The 23,210-nt window shown below is 38.8% G+C and overlaps 1 protein-coding gene across 1 annotated transcript in view; it reads left to right on the top strand.

The window, feature by feature from the left end:
* Positions 1-23,210, top strand: part of LOC103926401 (probable ATP-dependent RNA helicase DDX10) — a 75,792-nt gene that overhangs the window by 16,845 nt on the left and 35,737 nt on the right. Inside the window, exon 3 of the mRNA XM_009335264.1 lies at positions 1,498-1,554. Coding sequence (XP_009333539.1) covers positions 1,498-1,554 — 57 coding nt within the window. The remainder of the gene's footprint in view (positions 1-1,497; positions 1,555-23,210) is intronic.

Here is a 23,210-nt window from a genome sequence, read left to right as displayed (position 1 = left end):
TACCAGACAGCTTTGCACCCAGCATTGGAGAACTGTGTAAAGCAGAGACACACAAACCTCATGCAGTTTTGTCCCTGTCTTTTGGGCAGGGGATGAACTCTATCTGTTTAGTTTTGATTTGGAGAGAAGAGGTTGACAGTAAGCTAACACTTCTGTAGTTCGGGCAACTGGGAGAATAGAAAATGGCACATTATCAGACAAATGGCTTAAAAGAAACTGAATTTAGACACCAATTTTTTAAATCTTGGCGGCTGTGTTCTTCTTTTCCCAAGTCTGCACTCAAACACACTGCTTTTCCAAGCAACTTTGTGTGGAACCTACTAATATGCTTTGGTAGCATCATCGTGATGATATGGCTCCAGGACTGCTGTAGCTGTAGCTTTCTCATTACTCCCACAAGTGAGCTGAAATGTGACTGGTCTTCAGCCTTCCTGTGCTGTGGTGTTGCCCCTGAACTGATGTTAAAGTCATGCCTCCTTTTATGTGGATGTGGTTCTAAATGTGCTGATGCTAGGAATGGCCTTATATTGCTCAAAGAATCTTGAGAATTGTATTCCATAAACATTTTTATGCTAGCATAAAAAAGTTTGAACACCAATGTCATCAGCATCACTAAGACAAAAGAAAAAGAGGGAGTGGTGTGCTTTTCTAAGGGACATGTGCCCTCACCTGAATTTCTGTCCGTACTTCATGAAATAGATAACAAAGGATGTTCAATTGCAAGGACCTGACGGGGTCTAAATTAAACATAATCCTTCAGTTGGTTTAAAAATAAACCAATCCCAATAAGAACAAACAGAAAAAAAACCAGCAATAAATGTCAATTGTATTAAATATCTTGGCCACTTTTGTATGCTTAGAAATCTGGCAGGCAGCTTTGAATGAATTTTATCATTGCGTTTTGCTGATTTTCCCATAGCCGAATCGCTTTGGTGGAGGGAACTTAATGTTACGGTTTCTGAATCGATGCAATTATTAAGCAAATGCTATTGTAGAGTGTTTGTTAATAATGGAGATACGAAAGCCAGGGAGAACACGTTTTAGCTTTCACTGCCCAGTTGCTTTAGCAATTCTGAAGTTAGGCAAATTATCGTTTTAGTTTGTTAAATGGATTGGATTTTGTATTAAGCCACTGAGAAATAAGAAAAGTTGGAACACTTGGTGCCATTTTAACTACCCTGTTTTAAAGACAAATACTAACTTTGTCGAAATACTTAGCTGCATCATTCCTTTAAGAGTAACAAGTCTCGGTGAAGATAAAATGTGAGTTTGAATCATTCTTGTAGTTTTATTTCCTTTAAGAGCAAGAAGAATGAATAATATCTCAATCAGATCTTTTTATTTATCACTTTTCATCAGTAACATGTAGGGTGAATACCACCAGTATAGCATGTGTGCATTAAAAATATGTAGGTGGCTCAACTTTAATCTTAAAATATTAAAAGAAAAAAACAAAACAGGAGTTTGCTTTAAAACTGTGCATCTTGTTTGTTTTAGGAGAAAAGGCTGAAAGAAAAAGCAGCAAGGAGAGAAGCCAGGAATAAGAACGCACAGGTAAGAATTTTTGTTGTTTTGATTAAGCTACTAATTGTGGGTTTGAAATCTTTTTTTTTTAATTATTTCATTCATTTCTTTAATAAGCAATGTTGTGATTAATGACTCTTTGCAAGCATTTTCTGTTTGCTTGCCTTTTCTTACTCCCTTGCTCTGATGTGGTTATGACTTGCTGTGGAAGGATACTGAGAAAGCATGAATATATGTGTGTGTATGAATATGTGTGTGTGTGTGTATAAATATATAAAATGTATGGAAGCCTTTTGGAATTGCAGCTTCTTTATTCTGTATATCAAGTGAGTTGCAATTTCAGCTGCAGTGCCGATGCCATTTTTTTTTTTTTTCTGAATACTTGGTCATGTTTATAACTTGCAGGCAGTAAGATATTTTTTCTTGGTCAAATCTCATTTAAACCTGTTTATGCTGAACGTCTTCTTTAAACAGCAAGTATTTACATTGAAGTTTATTCCTTCCCCTTGTTAGACCCACAAATAAAACCTTTGCTATCCTTTTCTTTATATGTATGTTCCTAATTTCCTAGAGGCTGTTCTAGTTTTTCATATTGCTTGGTTTGTGATAAACTGAGATTTCATTCAGCTGCAGTGATTTTTCCAGAATATGGACAGAGTAATGTGTGTCATTTCTCACGCTGCATCTCCTTATGCTACACATCAATAGTTAAGGTTTGTTCTTGGCAGTTAGCAAATATTTTGTCCCTTGAGAAAATCGGTAACATTCTATGTCCGATTTTTGCAAGCTGGCCGTGCGCTGGGAAGCTTAAGTATAGGAAGATGCTTCATTCTGTAGTTGTGAAGTGGAAAGTAATTACAGTTTAAGATGAAAAGCCTAGTTATACTAAGTATTGAGCATGATTCTGTCTTCAGAGATGGCAAGCTACGAGAGCTGTTGGCATCGTGACTCCCCAATCAAGCAATAGAAATTTTCTGCGTGTAATTGAATGTATAGAGATGCATACTTTTTAATGTATTGAGCAAGCATTTTAGGAAAATTATGGAATAAATGATTAACAAACATCTTAATATAGGGAGAAAACATTGATCAAATCAGGCTGTATCGTATTCGTAAATGCTGCTTGTTAATTTTGGCTCTTTTTAAGGAATAAAAAAACCCCCCAATGTCCTGTCATTCAGCAGCTGGAGAAATAAACCCATTCCTTTCAAAAGGATCTGCTTGCTGATGTACTTCTCCTGTTCTATTTGCGAAGCAAATGAATCTCTGTCCTGTTAGAAAATGAATGAAGTTGATCTCTATTGAGGAATGATCTGTGTGGGGGGTGTGTGTCCATGGGTACAGTATGGGTTAAATGCGGAGCCTCACCCCCAAAACTGCGTAAGATAAAGTCACAATCTGATGCACCTCTGCCTCTCTTCTGTGCAACACTTGCACTTGGAAAGCTGATTTACTAGTCCTGGTCTAGTGTGAGATTGGCATATGCTTTCTGTGAGAGTACCAACTGTGCAAACCTGCTATTACTTTGACTTAATTTTATTCCTGAAGCGCTTAGCTCACTCTCTGCAAGAAGGTGCAAGCCTCAGGAGCTGACATCTCGATGAAAACTGTTGGGCTTTTTCTCTTGTTTGAAGGCTATTTTTGCCAGAACTGTGTGCAGCCGAGTCCTGTCATTTTCACTGGGGCTCATTTGAAGGGAAAATGCTTCTGCTGGGAAAGGCTGCCAGCGTGGAGATGGGCGGGCCGTTCACGCCTGGAAGTGGAAGGGAGCAGTAGACAGTAGATAAAGGTGGCAGTTTCCGTCTGCTGGGTGTCTGAGGAATTAATTAAGAACACGCCCTGCTTCACAGAACCTTTGAGATGAAGCCACAGTAGCTGAAGCTCTCCAGAGTCCGGGTGGGATATGACTCAAGCAGCTCCTAGGAGACACACAGGGAAAAAAAAAAAGGAAACAGTAAAACACAGAAACTATCGAAACAGAAACTAGTTTAGAAAATATATGCTGCGTAAATCAGGAGTTCAAAAACGTTTGCATTTTCACTAGTGCTTTCAGAATATGGCTTGTGACCCACTTACTCTGCCATACACAACTCCTTTGGCAATTAATAGTTTTCTTAAAAGAGAAAGCAATAAGGAGAACCAAAAAAGCAGAAAAGCTATTTTTAACTATATTAATGCAGTTTAGCAGCTGGAGAAAAGGGCTAGATCAACAATTATGAGCAGCCAGTCACTTCAAAGCAGCTGTGGTCATAATTTATTTTTCCACATCTACCTGCTTTATTCCCCTTGTTTGTTTTATTAACTGTGTCTCTCTCACATTATAAACTCATTGGGTTACAGAGTATGACTTGTTGTCTTTCACTAGTATGCAGCACACCAGGTCTGACATGACCAAAACAGCAATTTACTTTCCCATTCTAAACATTCAATAATAATTCATCAATTATGACTTTTGCATCTCTGCTTTCGTATAATTCTTGTTGTCCTATTGTTGGTTGTGCCCTGTTACTGACTGGGCAGGGCCTGGCATGTTATTCTTAATGTATACTGGTTTTTTTTTTCCAGAATGAAAAGAGAATTTATTTGGAATTAAAACTTTATGGTTTACAGTTTATTTATTTTCACCTTTTAAACCATACACTTGTGGGATTTGATTTTAGTCTTAATTTAATCTTAGATTCTTGGATTTTTAGTTTTAGGATTTCTCAGTCCTGTACATGTTCACACCTTTCCTGTGCCAGGAATCTTGACTACTTGACATTTTTCATTTACTCTACCTATAATTTTGTAACTCATGGCCTACCCTTTTTAATAACAGCTTTCCTTCAGTTTTATACCCCCATATTGTTTTTGGGAGGAGGTTTAAGTGGTTCCCCTCTCCCCCCTTCATTTCAAAGTTTTAATGCCTTGCATGAATGCAGTTTTTTTGTCTGTATGCCAACAAAAAGGAAAGATTGCAGGAGAGATGGGCCTCCTGCTTTTTTTTTCTGGTGCCACAGGAGCAATTGCAGGGAAGGTTTTGCTCAGCCTTCGCTGCGCTGGGACAGGGCAAGCTCCCTGAAACTGGAATTGAACAACCAAATTCTGGCATGCTGTACTGAATGTGCTTGAGCAGGGGATTAGATGAGTAGGTAGCTGCAGTGTTATTGACTCCACCTTGTATAAATCCCCATGCAATAAATAAACTGGGTAAGAAGTGAGGGCTCTTAAAGGATGCTTTGGAGAAAGTATTTCTTGGAATTTATGACCATTAATTAAATTTGAGTGGAAAAGGCTGTGAAAACAGATAAAAGAAGTCTTCTCATATTCATATTGAAGAAAAACAGGAAACAGGTTTTGGGGGATTTTTTTATCATCAGATATTTAATTGTCTCACAGTTTAGGAGAATTTGATGAGATATTTACAAATGCAGTTTTTTAAGATGAAAAAAGCAAACATTTTGTTCTCAGTACTGATAAAATTGCAGTCCTCAAGCTCTCAAACAAATTTTGATACTGTTTCCTTGAAGGTGGTCTAGAGAAAATTAGGCAATCGTGATGTCTTTTGAGAGACATAGCATACATAAAGGACTTTTGTTTTAGGTTTCAACCAGCATTTAAAGGTCCGTGCTCTGCAGTGAAGCTAAACAGGACTGTATTTCTCCGTTAGTGAGTTTAGTGTTTTGCTATCCTGATTCCTTAGAGCAGTATTGATGTGTTAAGAATTATGAAGTGAGGAAAGTTTTGGTTTCTTTAAAGAAAATTGTTTTTGTAGGAAAGGCATTTTCAAGGAGCAGTTGAACAGGGTCAAGGTGTGGGAGCAGAGCAGGAGTCAGGAGAAGGTGCTGTTTCTTGCCCCAGCACTGATGTGCTTTGTGATCCTCAGCTATTGACTCCCAACATCATGCAAGAAATGATAACTAGCCCCTAAAAGAAGGTATCAGTATCTGCTAGAAATAGTTTGGACAGCATCTGTAAGCGGTGCCAGGAGGTAAAACTTGCTCAGTCATGCCAGTTTGGTGCATCAATTCAGCCATTTGCAATACTATAGCAGTTACACCATGCTGCTGTCCAAAGCAAACCAGAAAAATCTGAAAAAGGGCTGACTAGCAGACCAGAGGCTGTTTACCCAAGGTCCATAAGAAAATGTAGCCTGCTGAAAACCTAGGGAAATCCAGCCTGCACATATACTCCTTAGTGAGAGGGTTTTTCTGTTTTAGAAAGGAATGAAGAGGACAAATCATTGGAATAAAGTTGAGGATGGGGATTGTTTTCAGGACGGAAAACTGGCCTCTTCTGAGAGAGATCCACGCACTTGGTTGTCACGGGTACTTTTTCAAAGGAATGAATTCTTGCTGAGTAATTGTAGAGCATTAAAAGATCAACAGCAACAGCAGGATAATAAGTATGCTTTAACTTTTCTCATGTCCTCTCTTTCTCGCCTGCTCTCTCCCCAACATATTTTGCTATTCCCAGAGGAATTAGTACTTGTGTATGAGATTTTACATATTTTACACAATATATACTTGATATACTTACATATATAACAAGATTTTCGTGGCGTTGCAATGAAGTTAGGAATCTTTCTACTCTGTTATGAAGGGATTTATGTGAACACGTCTACAAAATACACCTGGGTGAGCAGGAGGCACGTGCTTAAAGATATGACAGATTCAGGCATCGATATCTGCCTGTATCATGTCACTGCAAGGTATAATCCTCAATATAGCATTCTGTTTTCTGCACCTTGTGCCATGCTCTGTTGAGATTTTAACCAGAAAAATACTTTAAAACACCATTTTCTTTTAATCTCTAGTACCCTCCATGGGATTTGAGATACACTTGCTGAACGTAGCTTAAGAAATCTTTGCACTGTGTGGCAAAATTCAGACAAGAAAGGGACAGAGTCAGATCTCTTGGGTAGCTATTGCTAATAATCCACTGGGAGAAATATAATCTTTAAAATATGTTGAAAACTTTGCATCCCCTGTGTGTCGTTCTGTGGTTACTGGGAACTGACTTCTATTACCTGACAGCTTTGCTTCTCCCTTGAATTTCCTTTTCCTTGAGATCTAGCCCACGACCTGGTGTTTAGGCTGGAGGCTCTGGATTCAGTGTGGATGTGAATAGTAATTTTGGTGTGGAAAGGCGTTTATAGGAGTGAAGGAGGAATTTGGTCTGTGCCTCCTGTGAATACAGGTTCCCAAACCCCTTTGATCAGTTTATCACTAAGTGTTCGTGGGAAGGTCTCATGGGATGCCCTGCATGCTGATGGTTAATGGTGAAGGTTCTGGATCACCTCTCATGACCCTCTCATGAATGGTGTTGAGGAGCCATTGCTTTGGCTCTCTGCGATTTCTGGAGCTGGAACAGGGTTTCAGGGCTAGAGCCTTCTGGTGGTCTGGAGGACGTAGAGATTGTGGAGTTTATTTTGTTCATAGAAGACCTCAGGAGAGGGTTATGTTGTCCTGATACAACCTCAGGACAGGCTGCATCTTGTCACTGCTGTTTGATAGTTGCAAAGGACTTGAAATTGTTCATCAATAATTATTCTCGATTCTGCAAACCACAAAAAAACAGCAAAAATATGAAGCAATGATACTTCTGTTCAGCTACAACATCTTCCAGTATCTCGTGTGGGGACCTTACAACTGAAATTACCATGTGAATTAGATCCCTTTTATTAAGTCAAACTGCTTACTTAAAACAATTTAATTAACCTTAGTTTAGAAGTAGCTCTAGTCTGTTAGCTCTTGTGTTCTGCACGCATACCCAAAAACTGTAAGTAGCTTTATTTATTTATTCATTACAAGTTTGTGTTTGTATTGTTTTGAATTTCCTTGAGAAGCTCTGTGGATAAGCGGAGTAATTTGGAATATCAACATTTTAACCTACTGATTTAGTAATTTCAAACAGGTTTCTTAAGACAGAATCATGATTTCAGGTTGTTAAATGGAAAATAAAGAAATCGCTGATTCTGAACTACCTGTATTCTGAAATATTTTTTAAAATCCACGTACTCTACAACATTTAAGTTAATATTTGAAAATGGGTATTACGTGCCTGTATGGAAATGTTACCTGTATTTTGCTTTTTGAAAACAACATGTTGATGATTCCAGTTAATATAACACTTCAATTGCTTTAAGTAAAGCTGTAATAAATCCTGCCTTTTCTGCAATTAAGAATGTATATGATTAAACCAATATTTCTGGGGCGTAACCCTGAACAAGTAACAAGGAAAGATTCTAATGGATTGATTTGCCAATTATGCACGCTTCTGTGAACCTTTTCATTGCAGCCACCAGCACACTGAGGATTTTAAATATATTTATCAGATTGACCATTTAAACTAATTGGCCATAGCCATAGCAATTGAATTGTGTGAGTGTGATATTCACAACTGTTATTTTTAATTATATGTGGTATGTGATGACAGTCTGCTGCTCTACATGCAGTAAGTTGATGATTTACCAGTCGCTGAGGTAGTTTCTTCATAGTCCTGGCAGAAGCGTAGATTAGGGGGGCTGTGGACCTTGCACATACCATCCTATCCCCTGGAGGTCTGCTGGGATGAGGTGGATGCACAGTGGATCAACACAAATGTATCTTCATTACAGTGTCTGACGTACCTACACCCTATGCTTTGTTATTGTGTTTGCTTTCAAATTTACGGTAAAGAGAGGAAACTTCTTTTTTCTTTAAACATTTGTTGTTTTTCTTATTTTTTTGGGTTGCAGTTCTAGGGGAGCTTTTGATGAAAGATGTAATATGGATTTGTAAGCAGAGGAACAGGGTTTCTGGTATGTTAGGGAGCGCAAAAGTTATTGTCTTACTCGATTGCAAATGATTTTCTTAAATTTCTAGGGTAATACTGAAGAAATTTCTCTAGTAGCTAGGTTAAACTCCAGGAAGATTACACTGTTTAATTCATTATTCTTTAGGGAACTTTTTGTTTCTAGAATGTCCATGTAAGTGTGATAGCATTGGAGCCATCTTAGACTTCCACTGCTGAGCTTCAGAGCTTTCAACATATTAAAGACTAAACATTTTGTTCATTTCAGAATCAACAATATTTTGGCATTGGGGGAGGGGACACACACACACAACACCTCAGTATTTTTTTTTAATAAAAGCTTAGGCTATCAAAATTGCAAATTAAAATAAGTATGTACCAACATCTATGCATTTTTCTGTTCCTCTTGAATTATGGGGCATTTGTTATCATTTATTTGGATCGTATAGTTACGAATAACTGTTGGTAGTTGTAGAATTAAGGAGTGCTTTGGCACCGTTCCACCCAGGCTCTTGAATGGGGATCAGCAAATAACTAAGTGGCTACTTGAGTCGCTGCTTGAGCTCTGTCTCTCCTTTGAACCAGGGAGGTATATATTATTCCGCTTCATTTTATCTCTTTGCCTGTCTCCATGGATATTAAGAGCCAGGATTCCACCATCAGGTTCCTCCCTGCATATGGCAGTGTGGTGGCAGGGAAAGCAATACGAGAGCTCTCTTAGTCTTGCACAGATGCCTTTCTGAGGCTAATGATTAAAACCCAGTAGCTAAGGTTATATACATTTTTCTGTTTGAATACACACTTCTTCAATTCAGGCAACATATTTCAGTTCAATACATGTATCTAGAAAAACAGTAGGTATGCAAGAAACCAGACAAGAACTCTTTGTGCATTGCAAAGTGCAAACACGTATATTCAAGGGCAAAGACCTTCCCACCTGAGCTTCACATTTCCATTTCAGCATTGATTGAATGTTTTCATTCACCATGTTCTGTAAACTTAAATAGGGGAAGAAGAGCGCTCTGGGACTTTGCTTTGTGATGACTGTCCATCAGTATATAAGTATTTCATTTTTGAATATGGTGTCTTGTAAAGGTGGCAAGTGTACAATTTAAACATAACTAACCAGTTCCATGTGGTTTGGAATGTATATGTAAATTGGCAGCATCTTTTCTTCTTGACTTCCAAAATTCCTTGTTCAGTTTCTTCACTGATTTGACGCCCTCCTCAGCAGTCCCACTCAGAGCAGAACACAAATGGTCACTTTGCCCCTGCCTGACTCTGGCCAAGGAATAAGAGGCAATGGGCAGTGCTGGAGCAGCATATCCACCAGTATGAAAAAAAAGGGGGGGAGGGGGGAGAGGGGGAAGAAAAAAAATCTATTCTAAATTGTTATAAACCATTCTTTAGGCATTTCCATCTTAGTAAACAGACCCACTATATTAAGTTAATTATAATGATACTTCATGTGTTAATCTGCTCTATGCTACCAGTTAATAGTGTCTAGTAACCAATATTTGAAATTTCTCTCCCTCTAAAGCACAAATTTTAAAGCTGTTATACCGAGCTCATTTGCTGTGTTCCACATGCGTTTTGAGCAGCAAATCAAGTTGTTGTTTATTAGTGTGGCATTCTTGCTGTCTTTGCCTCACCACACAGTTCTTTGATGCCTTAACCAACACAGTACAGTAGAATAGCCTGGAACTGAACTTTTGGAGATCTTAACCCTCTTTTCTGCCTCCACCCTCAATCCTGAAGATGTGGGAAACGCCAAACAATCCAGAAGTAATGATCTGAGGCTTGCAGCAGCTTTCACACAAGGCTTTTATTTAGGGAGTGGAAATTCTTTCTGGATTGGTAGGTCTTTTTCTGTTCTGTTGTGAAAAGCATGTGTATTCACATGCCTCAGTTCTGTCTGTATAAATATTATGCAGATGGTTGCATTTCACAAGTAAGCTGGATCAGACTGTTCAAGCTTGTTCATTTCGCATCTTGATTTGTTCTGGTATTACTCTGAGCCACTTCCCAGCTTTCCTTATGTGTTTGAAACTCTTAGATTATAGACTTTAGATGCAGGGACTCTACTTTGCTGCATATCTCAGGTATGAGCTTCTTAAGAATGAGTTAATTGGCTGATGAGCAGGGGTAATCTTTCAGATGTGTTTTGATGATGCTGACATCCTCATGCAGTAAGGAGTCATAGTTAGTTTTAAATTAAGCAGCTCTGTTTTCTCAGCATCCCCCCTGTTTATATTCTTGGAATGTGTTGCTTGCAGTATTGTACGTAGTCTGCTATAGCTACTCTCAGCAGTCGTAATTGCTACTGGTGATGAAAATTGATTTGTGCAATCAGAAAACCATTATCTGCATTCTGACTGATAATGCTGCAGTTGCCAACATTTAAAAATTCTTCTGACGGCTGTGTTTCGAATAGTCCAGGGTTATCTAGTCACCAGGATTCCAGGTGCTTTATGCTGAATCTTATGTGAGCATTAAAAGAAAAGGAAAAAGCTCTTAGTGACTCCCTCAATATATTTTTTTCCAGACAGTTTTTAAAGATTTAGTGTTTTATCAGAGTCCTCCTTTGCCAGATATACTAGATCAGGAGTAGTGCAGTATACATGGTTTAGTGGGCATGGTGGTGTTGGGTTGACGGTTGGACTCGATGATCTTGGAGGTCTCTTCCAACCTTAATGATTCTATGATTCTATACCATGTTTTACCACAGCATGCAGTGTTTGTAATAGGTTTTCTGTTCTTTAACACTATCAGTTGCATTGATAAACCAAACAGTTTGTTATTAGGAAATGCCAAACTAGTAACTAACACATATGGTTATTTAACAGACTGTATGGGGAGTCTGGTAAGCCCCCTACTTCCCCGAAATGGACCACTACCTTCTATTTGGAGCAGTCCGTTAGGACCTGTGTCTTCTTGTGTTGACTCCAGGTCTCCCTCAAGGTTTCTTTTCCTTAAAGCAATGCACAATTTTTATTTTCTATTTTTCCTCCATTTAATGTTTTCTTTCCCTCTTGTTTTTTTCTTATGGTCTTCTATGCAATTTTTTGAGGATTTCCAGGTTTCTTATCTTTTGCTGTTTCCTAATCCCCTTTTCTGTTTCTCCTGAAGGAGCTAAATTCAAGCTGCTACTGATTGTATTTGGTTACTTTCTGCCTTATGGAAACCAAGAGCAGAAGCAGTGGGGAACAGCAGGAAGAAAGGTAATAGTATCATCTGGGAGCAAAGCCTTAGGAAATGTGCTTAGTATTTTTAGGGAAAAAATTTGTGTGTGTTTTTTTGTTAGGTTTGTTTTGTTTTCTTCTTTCTGTACTGTCTTATGTTTTGCTGACATTCCTTCAAATAAATACATACTGGTTATATTTTGCTGGGCCGGGCAGTTCCAGTACTGCTGGATAAATGTTGATTTTTCCAGTCCCACCATTCCTTCATTGTAGGGAGAGCTGGAAGATGTTCAGACTCTATTACTCCTTGCACACATTTGTCTTCTCACAAGAGACCTTTTAGTAAAAGAGCACCAGTAAGGGTTCGAAGCTAATTACTTGTAAGCTAAGAAAAGCCAGAATTAAAGTTGTCAGTGCTTGTCCCTTGCTGTATAAACAGTGATGCAGATCAAGAGAGGTGACTCTGTTTCTCCCTGTCTGGCCTGCACTTCCAGCTGAGCCAGATCCTCAACTCGGAGTTTGCTTAGTGTGTAGTAATGAGTGGAGGAGACTGTATGTTTTTCAGCTAATCCGTGTTTTCATTTGCTTATGGTGTGAGTGCCATCTGTTAGATAAATGGATTAAAAATCCTTTGACAAACAACAAGTACACATAAACTGTGAGCTTGACTGTTACTAACATCCTTATCTCTAGCATTTACTGATTTTTTTTATTATGGGGGTTTTTTTCAAACTTTTCTATCTTTTGTCTGTATTTCCCAGAATACTCAGGTTTCATTCTTTGCTAACATTTATTTTGCGAGGAGGAGTTGGATCCAGGAAGCCCGAGTTCTTTTCTGGACCAGAAATTGTGACATGTAAATTGTCTTTTAAACTGTGCTAGAACTGGCATGGGCTCACATGACACCTGGTTTCTTTGTTGTTTTGTTTTTGATTTTTTTTTTTTTTTTTTTTTTAGTTTTCTCTGGGAGGTGTAAATCCAGGGAGCCTCAGTGTGGTTGTGAAACTAGATGCTGCTCTGTTCCCTCTCAGCTCAGAAAGGATGTAGTAGAAAGAGGTCCAGAAAACATGAGGAAAAACTCAAAAACCCCTGATGTTAATAGAGAAAGAAGACAAGTGAGGGGAGATACCAAGACATTTCCTAACTGATTGAAGTAAGAAAGTACAGCTGTTTATTCTTCATAGGGAAAAGTCTCCCAAGTACAATTCCTTCTGAAATCAAGCTTATGCTGCACTGTGTGGCACGGTGTGGATTTGGCCCAACAAAAGGATTGAGCTCAGTTTCTTCTCCTCCCCACCCTGTCCACCCTGTGCAGATGTGATTAAAAACTGGCAGAATGTGTGCATGAAGCTGGACATGGAGAACATGGAGCAGCAGGGTGCTGTTCTCTAAGTTTATGCTTAAATGTAAGAGCTGCTAATCGAAGGCCACGAAGGGTTGGTTTGCAAATGCTTTGTTTGCGAAACATTTGAGAATGGGCTTCTTAACTTCATTCTTTAATTTCCTTAGTCTCATTTCTATACTTGTTATCATTGGGAAATGCAGTTTGCTGTATTGTAACTGCTGAGAACTGCGACTTGCGTATGAGTTAATGCGCAGTTGGGGTGACTATGCACATGCTGAACTATAAACACAGGTCTTGCAAAAGTGTGTTGTGGCATTCCTACCTATCCTTTTTCTTCTTTGTGGTGCCTGAAATTCCCTGAGATCTGGAAATAGGCTTGCTTTCTGGTAATTCCTTAGATTCCCAGATGTTAGTGGTGATTTCTGTTTCATAGATAATGACAGCCTGCCTTGCCATTTGCAGTATTTGCCTGTAGTCTCATTTCCTCTTCTGTGTTTGTGCAGTTTCTTCCTTTTTTTGTTTGGTACTTGATTTTCCCCCTTGTCTTTGAACTTCCGTTTTATTGAGGAAGGGGGAAATTAGTGTATTCCCACATGAGATTTTCTAAATTACTACTACAGAATTGAACCATATCCATAATAATCTGAGATTTTTTTTCTCACATTGTTTTATATTTAGAGCAACAGCCGGGAAGGGGACCGGCTTACAGGGTTTTGTACTTGTTCTAGGCTTCTCTTGTGCGGAACTTTCTAACCATTGCCCATGTGGTGGTAGATATCAAATGTAGTCAACTCACCCTTTAGACTAATGAGAGGTCAGCAAGTGCCCTTCTGTTTGTGACATGGGGGAAAAAAGGGTATCATATCTTCAAAAATGGGTTACTGCTCTTTCACAGTACATTGACACTGATCTTCCTCTTGCTCTGTTGAAAATACTTACAAATAAGTAGAATCACCTTGTAAGCAGTTATGCAAAGCAAACAGTTGCTACTGATAGAAAGGTAGGTTAAACATTTGTCAGTAAGGAGAAAAATCTTAATGAAAAGCTGAAAGAGCATTTCTAATCCTATTTGCTACTTGAATTTTCTATGTGTAGTTATATGGATAGCAACATAGCAGTTTTATGAAGTACTCCATTAATGTATGATCTTTAGGTTACTGTTTATGTGGTACAGTATTTCAGTCTATTATATAAAAATCAGTTTTTCAAATGGATATTCATAAGGATGAATTGATTTAAAAAATCATTCACCAGCATGTAATAGGATTAGACTTGGTTTATATAAGTATATCGCTCTCCTCTGTTCATTCTTGTTGGACAATCTGCCAAAGCTTTGACATTTTCAGCAAGAGAAATTGTGGGTGGACAAGGGAAGTTGATTGATTAATTAAAGTGACAGTCAACTTACATTTACATGATTAAAGTGAGCGGCTATTTGAGTTGAAAGCTCATAAAGATCATTAGGCTTCATTTTAAATGGCAATCTCAAACAGTCCATTTTCTTTGATAATTCATGTGCTGTTAAAAATGTCAAAAGTTATTAGCATTTTTTATTTCCCGTCACCTAATATTCTAGCAGATCTTGTATCTACAAAAGTAGTGCTTAGGGTAACTATCACTGTTCAAGGTATTGACTAACTTAGGAGATGCATAGAGTTTATGAAATTCATCCTTCCCAGGCACTTGTGCAGCAAAATTCTATGAGTAATACAAAAGGTAACCCACTTCTTTGGTTAATATTATATTACTCTGATTTAATTTTTAAAATAATTCTTGTGCTATTGTTGTCATATTTAGTTTAGAAGAACTCTCAAGTTCACTGGTATTATTTTTCTGATACCTGGTTAAGACTTGCCACCATTTCTGTGATGCTATTACCTCTAGAAAGTTAAACTGGCATGATAAACTGGAATGAAGTCTAGTTTACCTCGATGAGAAGGGCAAATGGAATATTTACTATCCCTGAGCCGGTTTGGCCAGTGAGGTATTAGGCAGGGATCGTGGTCTGAGCACACAGTAAGAGTGAGTGCTGGGAAGTGGGTTTTTCTCAAAGCAGAGGCTGTAGGTTAATGCATCTTTGCTAGGGTGTAACTTGTCAGACTTTGGTCAGAAGATACTTTTTACTGCTAGAGCTTAGTTTTTAGTTTCCTGTGCAACAGCAAGGAAAACTGAATAGGTGGATTGAATGGTTACATGTGTTGGAGCAAAGTATTCTCCCAGACCTCTGCATGTACAAGTATGGTTTGGGAGGAAGAATGAGAGAGCCAACGATGGGAGAACAACAGGCAGGAGAGTACTTAGAGAAGTGTAATATATTCATGAGAGGTCACGGATGACTGGAAAGAGGCTAATGTTATACTCCTCCCTAACAAAGGCAAGAGGAAGACTTGGGGATCTGTTGGCTGACTATATTCATCCAGTCCCTTGGAAGATCGTGAAGCTTGTCCATTTCCAAACAAGTAAGCACAAGAAGGTAATCAAGAACAGTCAGTATGAATTTACAACAGGCAAACTATGCTTGACAACCTGTTTGCCTTCTGTAATGAAGTGACTGCAGAAGTGGTCCATGTGGAGAGTAGTGCATGCAATTTACCTTGACTTTAGTGAGGCTTTTGGCCCTGCCTCCTGCAGATTTCTCATTTGGAAGCCATGGAGGTATGGAATGAAAGAGCAGTCTATTTGTTGAAGCTCATGAGTCCAACAGGAGAAGTGCTCATGCCGGCTGAGGCTTTTTTTTAGGGGTTATGGCGAATGCTAAGTTGAATATGAGCCAAGTGCGAATAAGGCAAAATGGGTTATGTTGGAAGATGCATGATTAGCAGAATGAGGAAGGTTAGTATCTTGCTTTTCTGCCTCTGGGGCTGTACCCAGAATACTGTGTCCAGTTCTGGATTCTCCAGTCCAGGGTGGATGTGGAGAAAGTGGTTAGGGCCCAGTGAAGTCTACCAAGATGGTCTGGAGTCTAGAGCACATGATCTATAAGGAAAGGGTAAAGGAGCTGGAGTTGTTCAGTGTGGTGAAGAGGAGGCTAAGGGACAATCTAATAGCTTGTTTGAAGGGCAGTTACAGAGATGGTGGAGCCAAGCTTTTTTTGGTAGTGGCAAATGATGTAAATTTGCCAAAAATTGTGACTCGAAAGTTTCAGAGTGGACGCTGGGGAAAAACTTATTTACAGGGAGGGTAGTGCTGATGTGAAATAGATTACCCAGAGAGGTTGAGCCTCCCTTCTTGGGAGGTTTTTGAGACTTAGATGGACAAAGCCTCAGCTGACCTGATCCAGTGTTTGTGATAGTACCACTCTGTGAGGGAACTTGGCCTAGGGATCTCCAAATATCTCTTTCCACCTACCTTTCTATCTCTTCCCTAAACAGCATACTCAGTTTTGGCTCCTTCCTCCAGTCTTTCTACTTCTAGAGTTAGACCTTGAGGTTTTCAGTCAGTAGGAGATGAGAAGATAGCAGGCAGGAGCTAAATCTGGCACTGAAAAAATGACTGTGCCACCTGCTTGTTCCTCCAGAAATCATGTCTTAGCACTACACTGCTACATATATTTTCTTTCTTTAAATAGTTGCATTTTTCCCAGTGAAATTATACAAAACTTACATAAAGGTCCCAGTTGACAGATGTAAAGCAAAGAAACAGCTAAAATTAGAAGAGGTAAAAATAGAGGTTGGGAAGCTGTCTGAATGATCTTATAAGCAACAAATTTATGCTGAATTCTGGCAGTTAGATCTGCTCTATTTATTAGGTCAGACTGTAGCTCAGACAGAGTTCATAGAAAAGAAAAAGGTGTCATGCTGAAAAACATGCATTTAAAATTTTATTGAAGTCTGTCAAAAGTCGACATGTCTTTAAAATTGGTTGATATGGCCAGGACATTTGGATTTGGCCCTTGGCAGAAGGGCCAGGTCCACCATTTGAGCCTCAAGAGAGGAAACTGATTATTTATGAACTTTGAAGATAATTTACTTAGAAGCTTATCAGAAATGTATGATGCACTGAATAGTTGGTGAGAGGACTTTTGACGTCATAGTGTTGCATCACAAAAAGGAATTTTCTAGTAAGTGTATTTGGGGGGGAATTCCATCCAGTTCCCTCTGTTGCAGGTGAATGCAGACTTCATCCATACCATGGCAGAAAAGACAGGTTCCTGTATTTAATTTCTCTTTTAAGGAGTTGCCATATGGACACAGGTCAGGAATAAGCTTGGGGTCATACTTTGCTGTGCGAACGTGTTTATTTGTAAAAAGGCTAGAATAGCAATTGCTCTTCTGAGAGTGGTCTACTTTGCCATGGGATGAAAGCACTTTATGGGTAGTCAGTGAGGAGTCGTTGCAGGTTCATGCGCTAGTTTACCCTATAGTCTTTTTTAATGTCTCCATTCTCATAATTGGTAATGCCAGTGATACTGAAAACATTCAGAAAACTCCTAAATGTAGACAACGACTGAGAGATTTGTGCAGATAGTATTAGTGGCTTCTGATCCACCAACTAAAAGACCAATTCTGTCAATTAGCTCTGCTTAAAAATGTGTTGACATACTTATAGTTGATTATTACAAATCCATGAGAATAGTTTTCCAGGTGCTAAAGAAAATCTGCTGTATTGTTTTCTCTGATAAGGCATTTGAAAGACAATTCCCTGTATAATTCATTAGGCATTGCATTTCAAAAACAGTCTTTGGTTGAAATTGTTCATGTTTTTACAGATCGCTAATTGCATATGACTGTCAGACACTGAGTGAATTGAACTCCTAGAAGGCTTCTTGGTAGGAACACAAAAGAGTATTAAAAAGGTTAATACAGCCTGCATATGTAAAAGTGGTTTGGTTTTTTTGTTGTTTTTTTTTTTTCCTATGTCACTGAGAGCATTCACAGTAGCATCAAAATATTTCAGACTTCTGGAAGGGTATCCCTTTTTATGACTGCCTAGAAGATATGTAACAAAATATCGCTGCACCTGTTAAAAGATGGTTAAAAGAATATTAGTATGTATAAATTATTGTGTAATCCAAGGGCTCTGATCTATCTCAATAAGCAGATATCAACTTAATGCAAGGATCAGTTTGTGACCGTCTAAGACCTATATTGTTCTAGAGGCTTTCCTTATGTTAAAATCTGTGAATATAAGGATGGATTTCTCTGTTAAAGGATGTGGTTTCTGCTTCCTATTTTTAACTTTTGATGTTAGCAAGAGGTATCAGAAAAATTTCATTCAGATCTGGCTTCTGATAGAGCAAAGGTAATGGCTGACTCAGTAGCCCGTTGTTCACTTATGGATAAGTGAAGTCTTCCAGACTGTGAACGGTATGCCAGTTTTGGAGCAGGTCTGTAAGCCCCTCTGGAGCAATGAGGGTAGAGCAAAGTGACTTTGCAAGGAGGCAGGGAGAGCTCCTGGTGAGGGCAGAACAGAAGCAGCGCTGGTCTGAATGGAGTTGTCTGCGGGCCTGTTGGAGCACTTCTGATTAACAGGTAGAAACTAGGACAGTGATTTGCTCAGTCCTCGTTGCTGTTCTCTGCTATTAGCTTCTGCTTAGTAACTTCCAGAGAAAGGCAAAGTACATCGTAAGCTTTCTAGCCAGCTTGGGTTGTTGTATAATGTGTTTTAGTTCCTTCTCTAATGCTGTGTGTGAGCAACGGTGCTGTAGTCTTTTGGTTTCACCTATTGTGTGGCTTCCGGCTACAGCTGGAGCAGCAGGGTCTGGGGAGGAGGAACATGCTGTTTCCTGAACAGGTAGTGGCAGCAAGATTTTTCTTGGTTGCTGAAGTCTGGAAGTATTCCAAAGAAGGAGAATATTTTGTAATTATGTGTGTTGTTGAACAAAGATGATTTGGCCATGGTGAAATTTTTGTGTTGTAAATAGAATTGTCCTGCAGTTCTATAATTTTTTGTAATGTTTATCAGCTAGACCTCAAAACAAACTGCAGATCTTTTCAGTGTGGAAGGTGTTTGATATTATATCCAGAATATGCACAAGAGAATGATTTCAAATGCACAGCAAGAAATTGAAGTTTTCAAGTTTGGCTTTGGTTTTTTTGTTTTGTCTGCTGTCTTTGTGGTGATTTTGCGTAGGACTTGTACCTTGTCCCTCTGCATACTGATCTCTAAAATTACATTTGGTAGTAAGATGCCTGGCATCTTTGAAGTTGTCTTTATATAGTACCATCCTTAGAAAAGCACCTTTAGCTCAAGCGCTTTTCAGATATTTGAATCACAAGCTCTATACCAGAGTGAAATAGTGTTATAATATATAGTTTTATATATATATATAGTGTTTGAGTTGGGGCAACCCCCGGTATCAATACAGGCTGAGGCATGAATAGATTGAGAGCAGCCCTGCCGAGAAGGACGTGGGGGTACTGGTGGATGAAAAGCTGGACATGAGCCAGCAATGTGCGCTCGCAGCCCAAAAGGCCAATCGTATCCTGGGCTGCATCCAAAGAAGCGTGGCCAGCAGGTCGAGGGAGGGGATTCTGCCCCTCTCCTCTGCTCTGGTGAGACCCCACCTGGAGTACTGCGTCCAGCTCTGGAGCCCTCAGCAGAAGAAAGACATGGACCTGTTGGAGCGGGTCCAGAAGAGGGCCACAAAAATGATCAGGGGGATGGAAGACCTCTCCTATGAAGAAAGGCTGAGAGAGTTGGGGCTGTTCAGCCTGGAGAAGAGAAGGCTTCGGGGAGACCTTCTTGCAGCCTATCAGTACTTAAAGGGGGCTTATCAAAAAGATGGCAGCAGACTTTTTGTCAGGGCCTGTTGCGACAGGACAAGGGGAATGGCTTTAAACTAAAGGGGGTTAGATTCAGACTAGATATAAGGAAGAAATTTTTTATGCTGAGAGTGGTGAAACACTGGCACAGGTTGCCCAGAGGGGTGGTGGATGCCCCATCCCTTGAAACATTCCAGGTCAGGTTGGAGGGGGCTCTGAGCAACCTGCTCTAGTTGAAGAAGTCCCTGCCCATGGCAGGGGGGTTGGACTAGATGACCTTTAGAGGTCCCTTCCAACCCAAACTATTCTATGATTCTATAAACAGTATTAAAAAAAGATCTACTTGCCCTGATTTGTGTTTCATTATCAAACAAAACCATACAGCATCTTTTCAGAACATTTTACTGTCTTCCTGGCTCTTAATTATTGGCAGCTTGAAACATCAAATAGATCTATAGCTGCTTGAGTTATTCATCTGTAACCCTCACCATTCAATGGAAATACTTTCAGTCAGTTTTTGCATGTCACTGCTTTTAGACAGCTGTCTAATGCTGAAGACGTCAGCACAGAAGTCTCCTTGCCCATCAACCATTACAGCTACAATTTTTCTGTTGTTATAAAGCATGCATTTTAAGTATGATATTTGTAAGCAAAGCTACTGAGTTGCCTATTGGAAAATTGTGACAAAGGCTGGTGATAAACTACTGTCTGTATTGCGATACCAACAATCATCTAACTTACTGAAGGAGCAGGAGATGTCCTCTGCAATTCTAGTTGCATTTAACAAACTGGCGTTAGAACAGCATTCCCACTGTAAGGAGCTGCTAAATGAAGTGAGTCTGCCTTTAGTCTAATTGAAGGTATTTCTAGAACACTCATTGCTGGTGAATGTAAGCCTCATTTAAAATAATATGTAAGTGTTTGCTGACTGAATTTTTAAACTGTCATTTAGCTCTGAATTCTGAAATGCTATTCCTATGTATGCTACCTAGATAGGTTAATAAATTGTTATCCAGTATTTTAGCCTATCTAAATTTTACAGACCTTGTGACAGTACTACTGAGTGTCTCATGATCTTTTAAGGTGTTTTTCCTCGCAGCTGTCTGTGATCAGGTGATCAGGATTTACTTCTGTTCCCGTGTGCAAGCCAAGAGCAGAGGGAGATACTGAGTGAATTCCTTAGCCTTTGTTTCTGACTTCGGGCTGGAGCAGAGAATTGAGCCAGTTTTCCCAAATGTCAGGCTAGTTGCTTGCTTGCTTGATGGTCCTTCCTCTCTGCTTTCTGAAAGGCTTTTAAAAGGAGAGGAAATGTAAGGATGGAATTAAAAAGAATACAGTGCATACATGATGTGATGATGGTACAAGCATTTCTTCTAGCTGATTAGTAACTGTAGTCTAGGCCAAGTTGCCACTGCTCTCCAGGTCAGTTGCTGATAACATCATCTTCCTTTTGAGAGGCATTCCCAAAGGTGTCTTCCAGGCCATGTTGTTACGTAGTGGGTATCAGAATTTCAACAGCTTTGTTAATTATTTGGCAACAAACCATACTGACTTTCAAAAGTGTGAGATTACAGTTAAAAATGCAGATATGGATTATGGTGGCTTCTTGAAAACAACAAATGTTTTTGTAAATGTATTAAATCCTTTCCAGGTATAATATTGTATAGTGTTAACTTTTCATGAATTGATTGCCAACATTTTTATGGCACTATTCCCTGAGTTATGGCAGTAAATTTCACATATCACAGTGTCAGTCCAGCAAAATAGAAAAAAAACACGGTACTCGATCTCCATAATAGAATCTCATTTGGAGAGTTAAACTGCAAAGATGTAGAAAATGCTGCTGCAAGGCTTGAAGCAAATAGTCTGGAGGCTCTGGGTACAGAGGGGCAGCTTCCATAGTACATATGAAGGAAGGGATAGAGGATGGTGGGCTATAACTTCTCCTTGAGTGTTTTGCCTGAAACGTTCTGGACTCTTCATTTGGAAGATGGGTCTTTGAAGTTCTTCAGGGAAGTCATATCATTGGAAATTGTGGTACTTTCTTGTTGTTTGTGAAGCATCCTCATGAGTCATCTTTTCTAGGAATGCTTTTTAAAAGGCAGTGGGACAGATTACATAGCAATATTCTTCATAATGATCAAGCAATATCCAGTAGTTTGAGGAACAACTGGAATTTTTTTTCTTTTTGGCCATTGCATATTGATTTTGTAAGTTTTTTCATCTATTGGTTACCTCCCTTCTTGTAGCTTTGAAAGTTATTTAAAATTAAAAATTCTGTCCTAACCTGCTGTTGGAGCTAAAGCCCTGACTTTATGGAAGCTCTTTAAATGCATTTTTTAAAAGAAAACCTGAATATAGTTTTCCATTTTTTTTGTATATCTGATGATAGACTTTAATTTTACAGAAATCAATAGTAAGTATTAGTTTGGACAGTAGCAGGCTGGGTTTTTTCCAAATCAAAAGTCTTCTGGTATTATACATTCTTCTTGTACAAAAAATATTTTAGAGTGGCTTAATACTAATAGTACGGCTGTCACAGAACAAAAATGTTGATTTATTAGGTGAAAATGGTCTTAAAAAGTAATTAAAATAATTCATACTGATGACATCTGTTTCCATGGTCAAGTGGTTAGAGAGGCTATCAAAAGCTGTATCAGTAAACTTCATTTAAAGGAATCATGATGAGATACATTGGTTTGGCTTCTATGATCAGGTCATTAAGTCAGGGCTAAAATTAAAAGCAAGTTGTTTTTATATCTTTTACACTAATATATTTTAATATAATATTGATACATTTTAACGTTAATTTTGTTTGTGACTTCTTTCTGTTTCCTCTGGAAGCTGAAGTCAGAATATATTGCTGAGGATGGTTTAAAATCTGTTAGATACCTCATGGGTGCATTTTGCTCTTGGGATCATTAGGGTCGAGGGTTTCTTTTTGTTTTGCTCTGTAATTAGAGGTACATTATCCTCTGAAAATGTCCCTCTACAAATTCCTAGCTCTCACAGGAACCAGGAAAAATCATCTTCCTGAGGCATTTTATATTTGTGGGTTTTGGTGCTCATAATGGATCTGAGGTTTCTCTTGTAAAGTTTTGGGAAATGTTTTAGTGTATATGGCAGCAAGGTTATTATGGAGTGGTTGCGTGCAGTTGTGAGATGCTGGATCCAGTGACCAAGACAAGCCCCTTCCATTCCTGCATTACTTGAATTTTTGGTTCTATCTTAGATTTTGTTTTCAAGCAATTGAATTGTTATTTCTAAATAATAAATGGTAAAGATGTCAAAAGACTGTGTTGTAGTATTTTTCTCTAGTTTTATTTCCAGAAGTTGTTACTGTCTTAGGGGAAATTCTTAGTGTCTGAACTTACCTAAGGGTAGTTGTTGTGGGAAGAGGTTCAGTGAACCAGATGACACTGAAGATGGCAAACAGAAAGGAAATTTAAGCATGTCAATATAAAAAATGTTGTAGTATTGTCTAAGTTGAAATACTTTGCAAATATTCATCGATGTAGTGGCACTTCTGGCATGGTACTGCTTGTAAATACTGTTGCTCTGGATGTAATATTCACTGTTTGGGTGGTATCAGAGTTTAAATAAAAATTATAATTCTGTACTCTGTAATTTCAATTACTTGAAAACATACTCAGAGCAGGTGTTTTAATCTCTCTCTTTCCC

This window comes from Pygoscelis adeliae, unplaced genomic scaffold, assembly GCF_000699105.1.
Source record: "Pygoscelis adeliae isolate BGI_AS28 unplaced genomic scaffold, ASM69910v1 Scaffold142, whole genome shotgun sequence".
NCBI classification, from domain to species: domain Eukaryota; kingdom Metazoa; phylum Chordata; class Aves; order Sphenisciformes; family Spheniscidae; genus Pygoscelis; species Pygoscelis adeliae.
The sequence above is the reverse complement of the archived record's forward strand: the minus strand, read 5'-3'. Positions and strand labels throughout refer to the sequence as shown.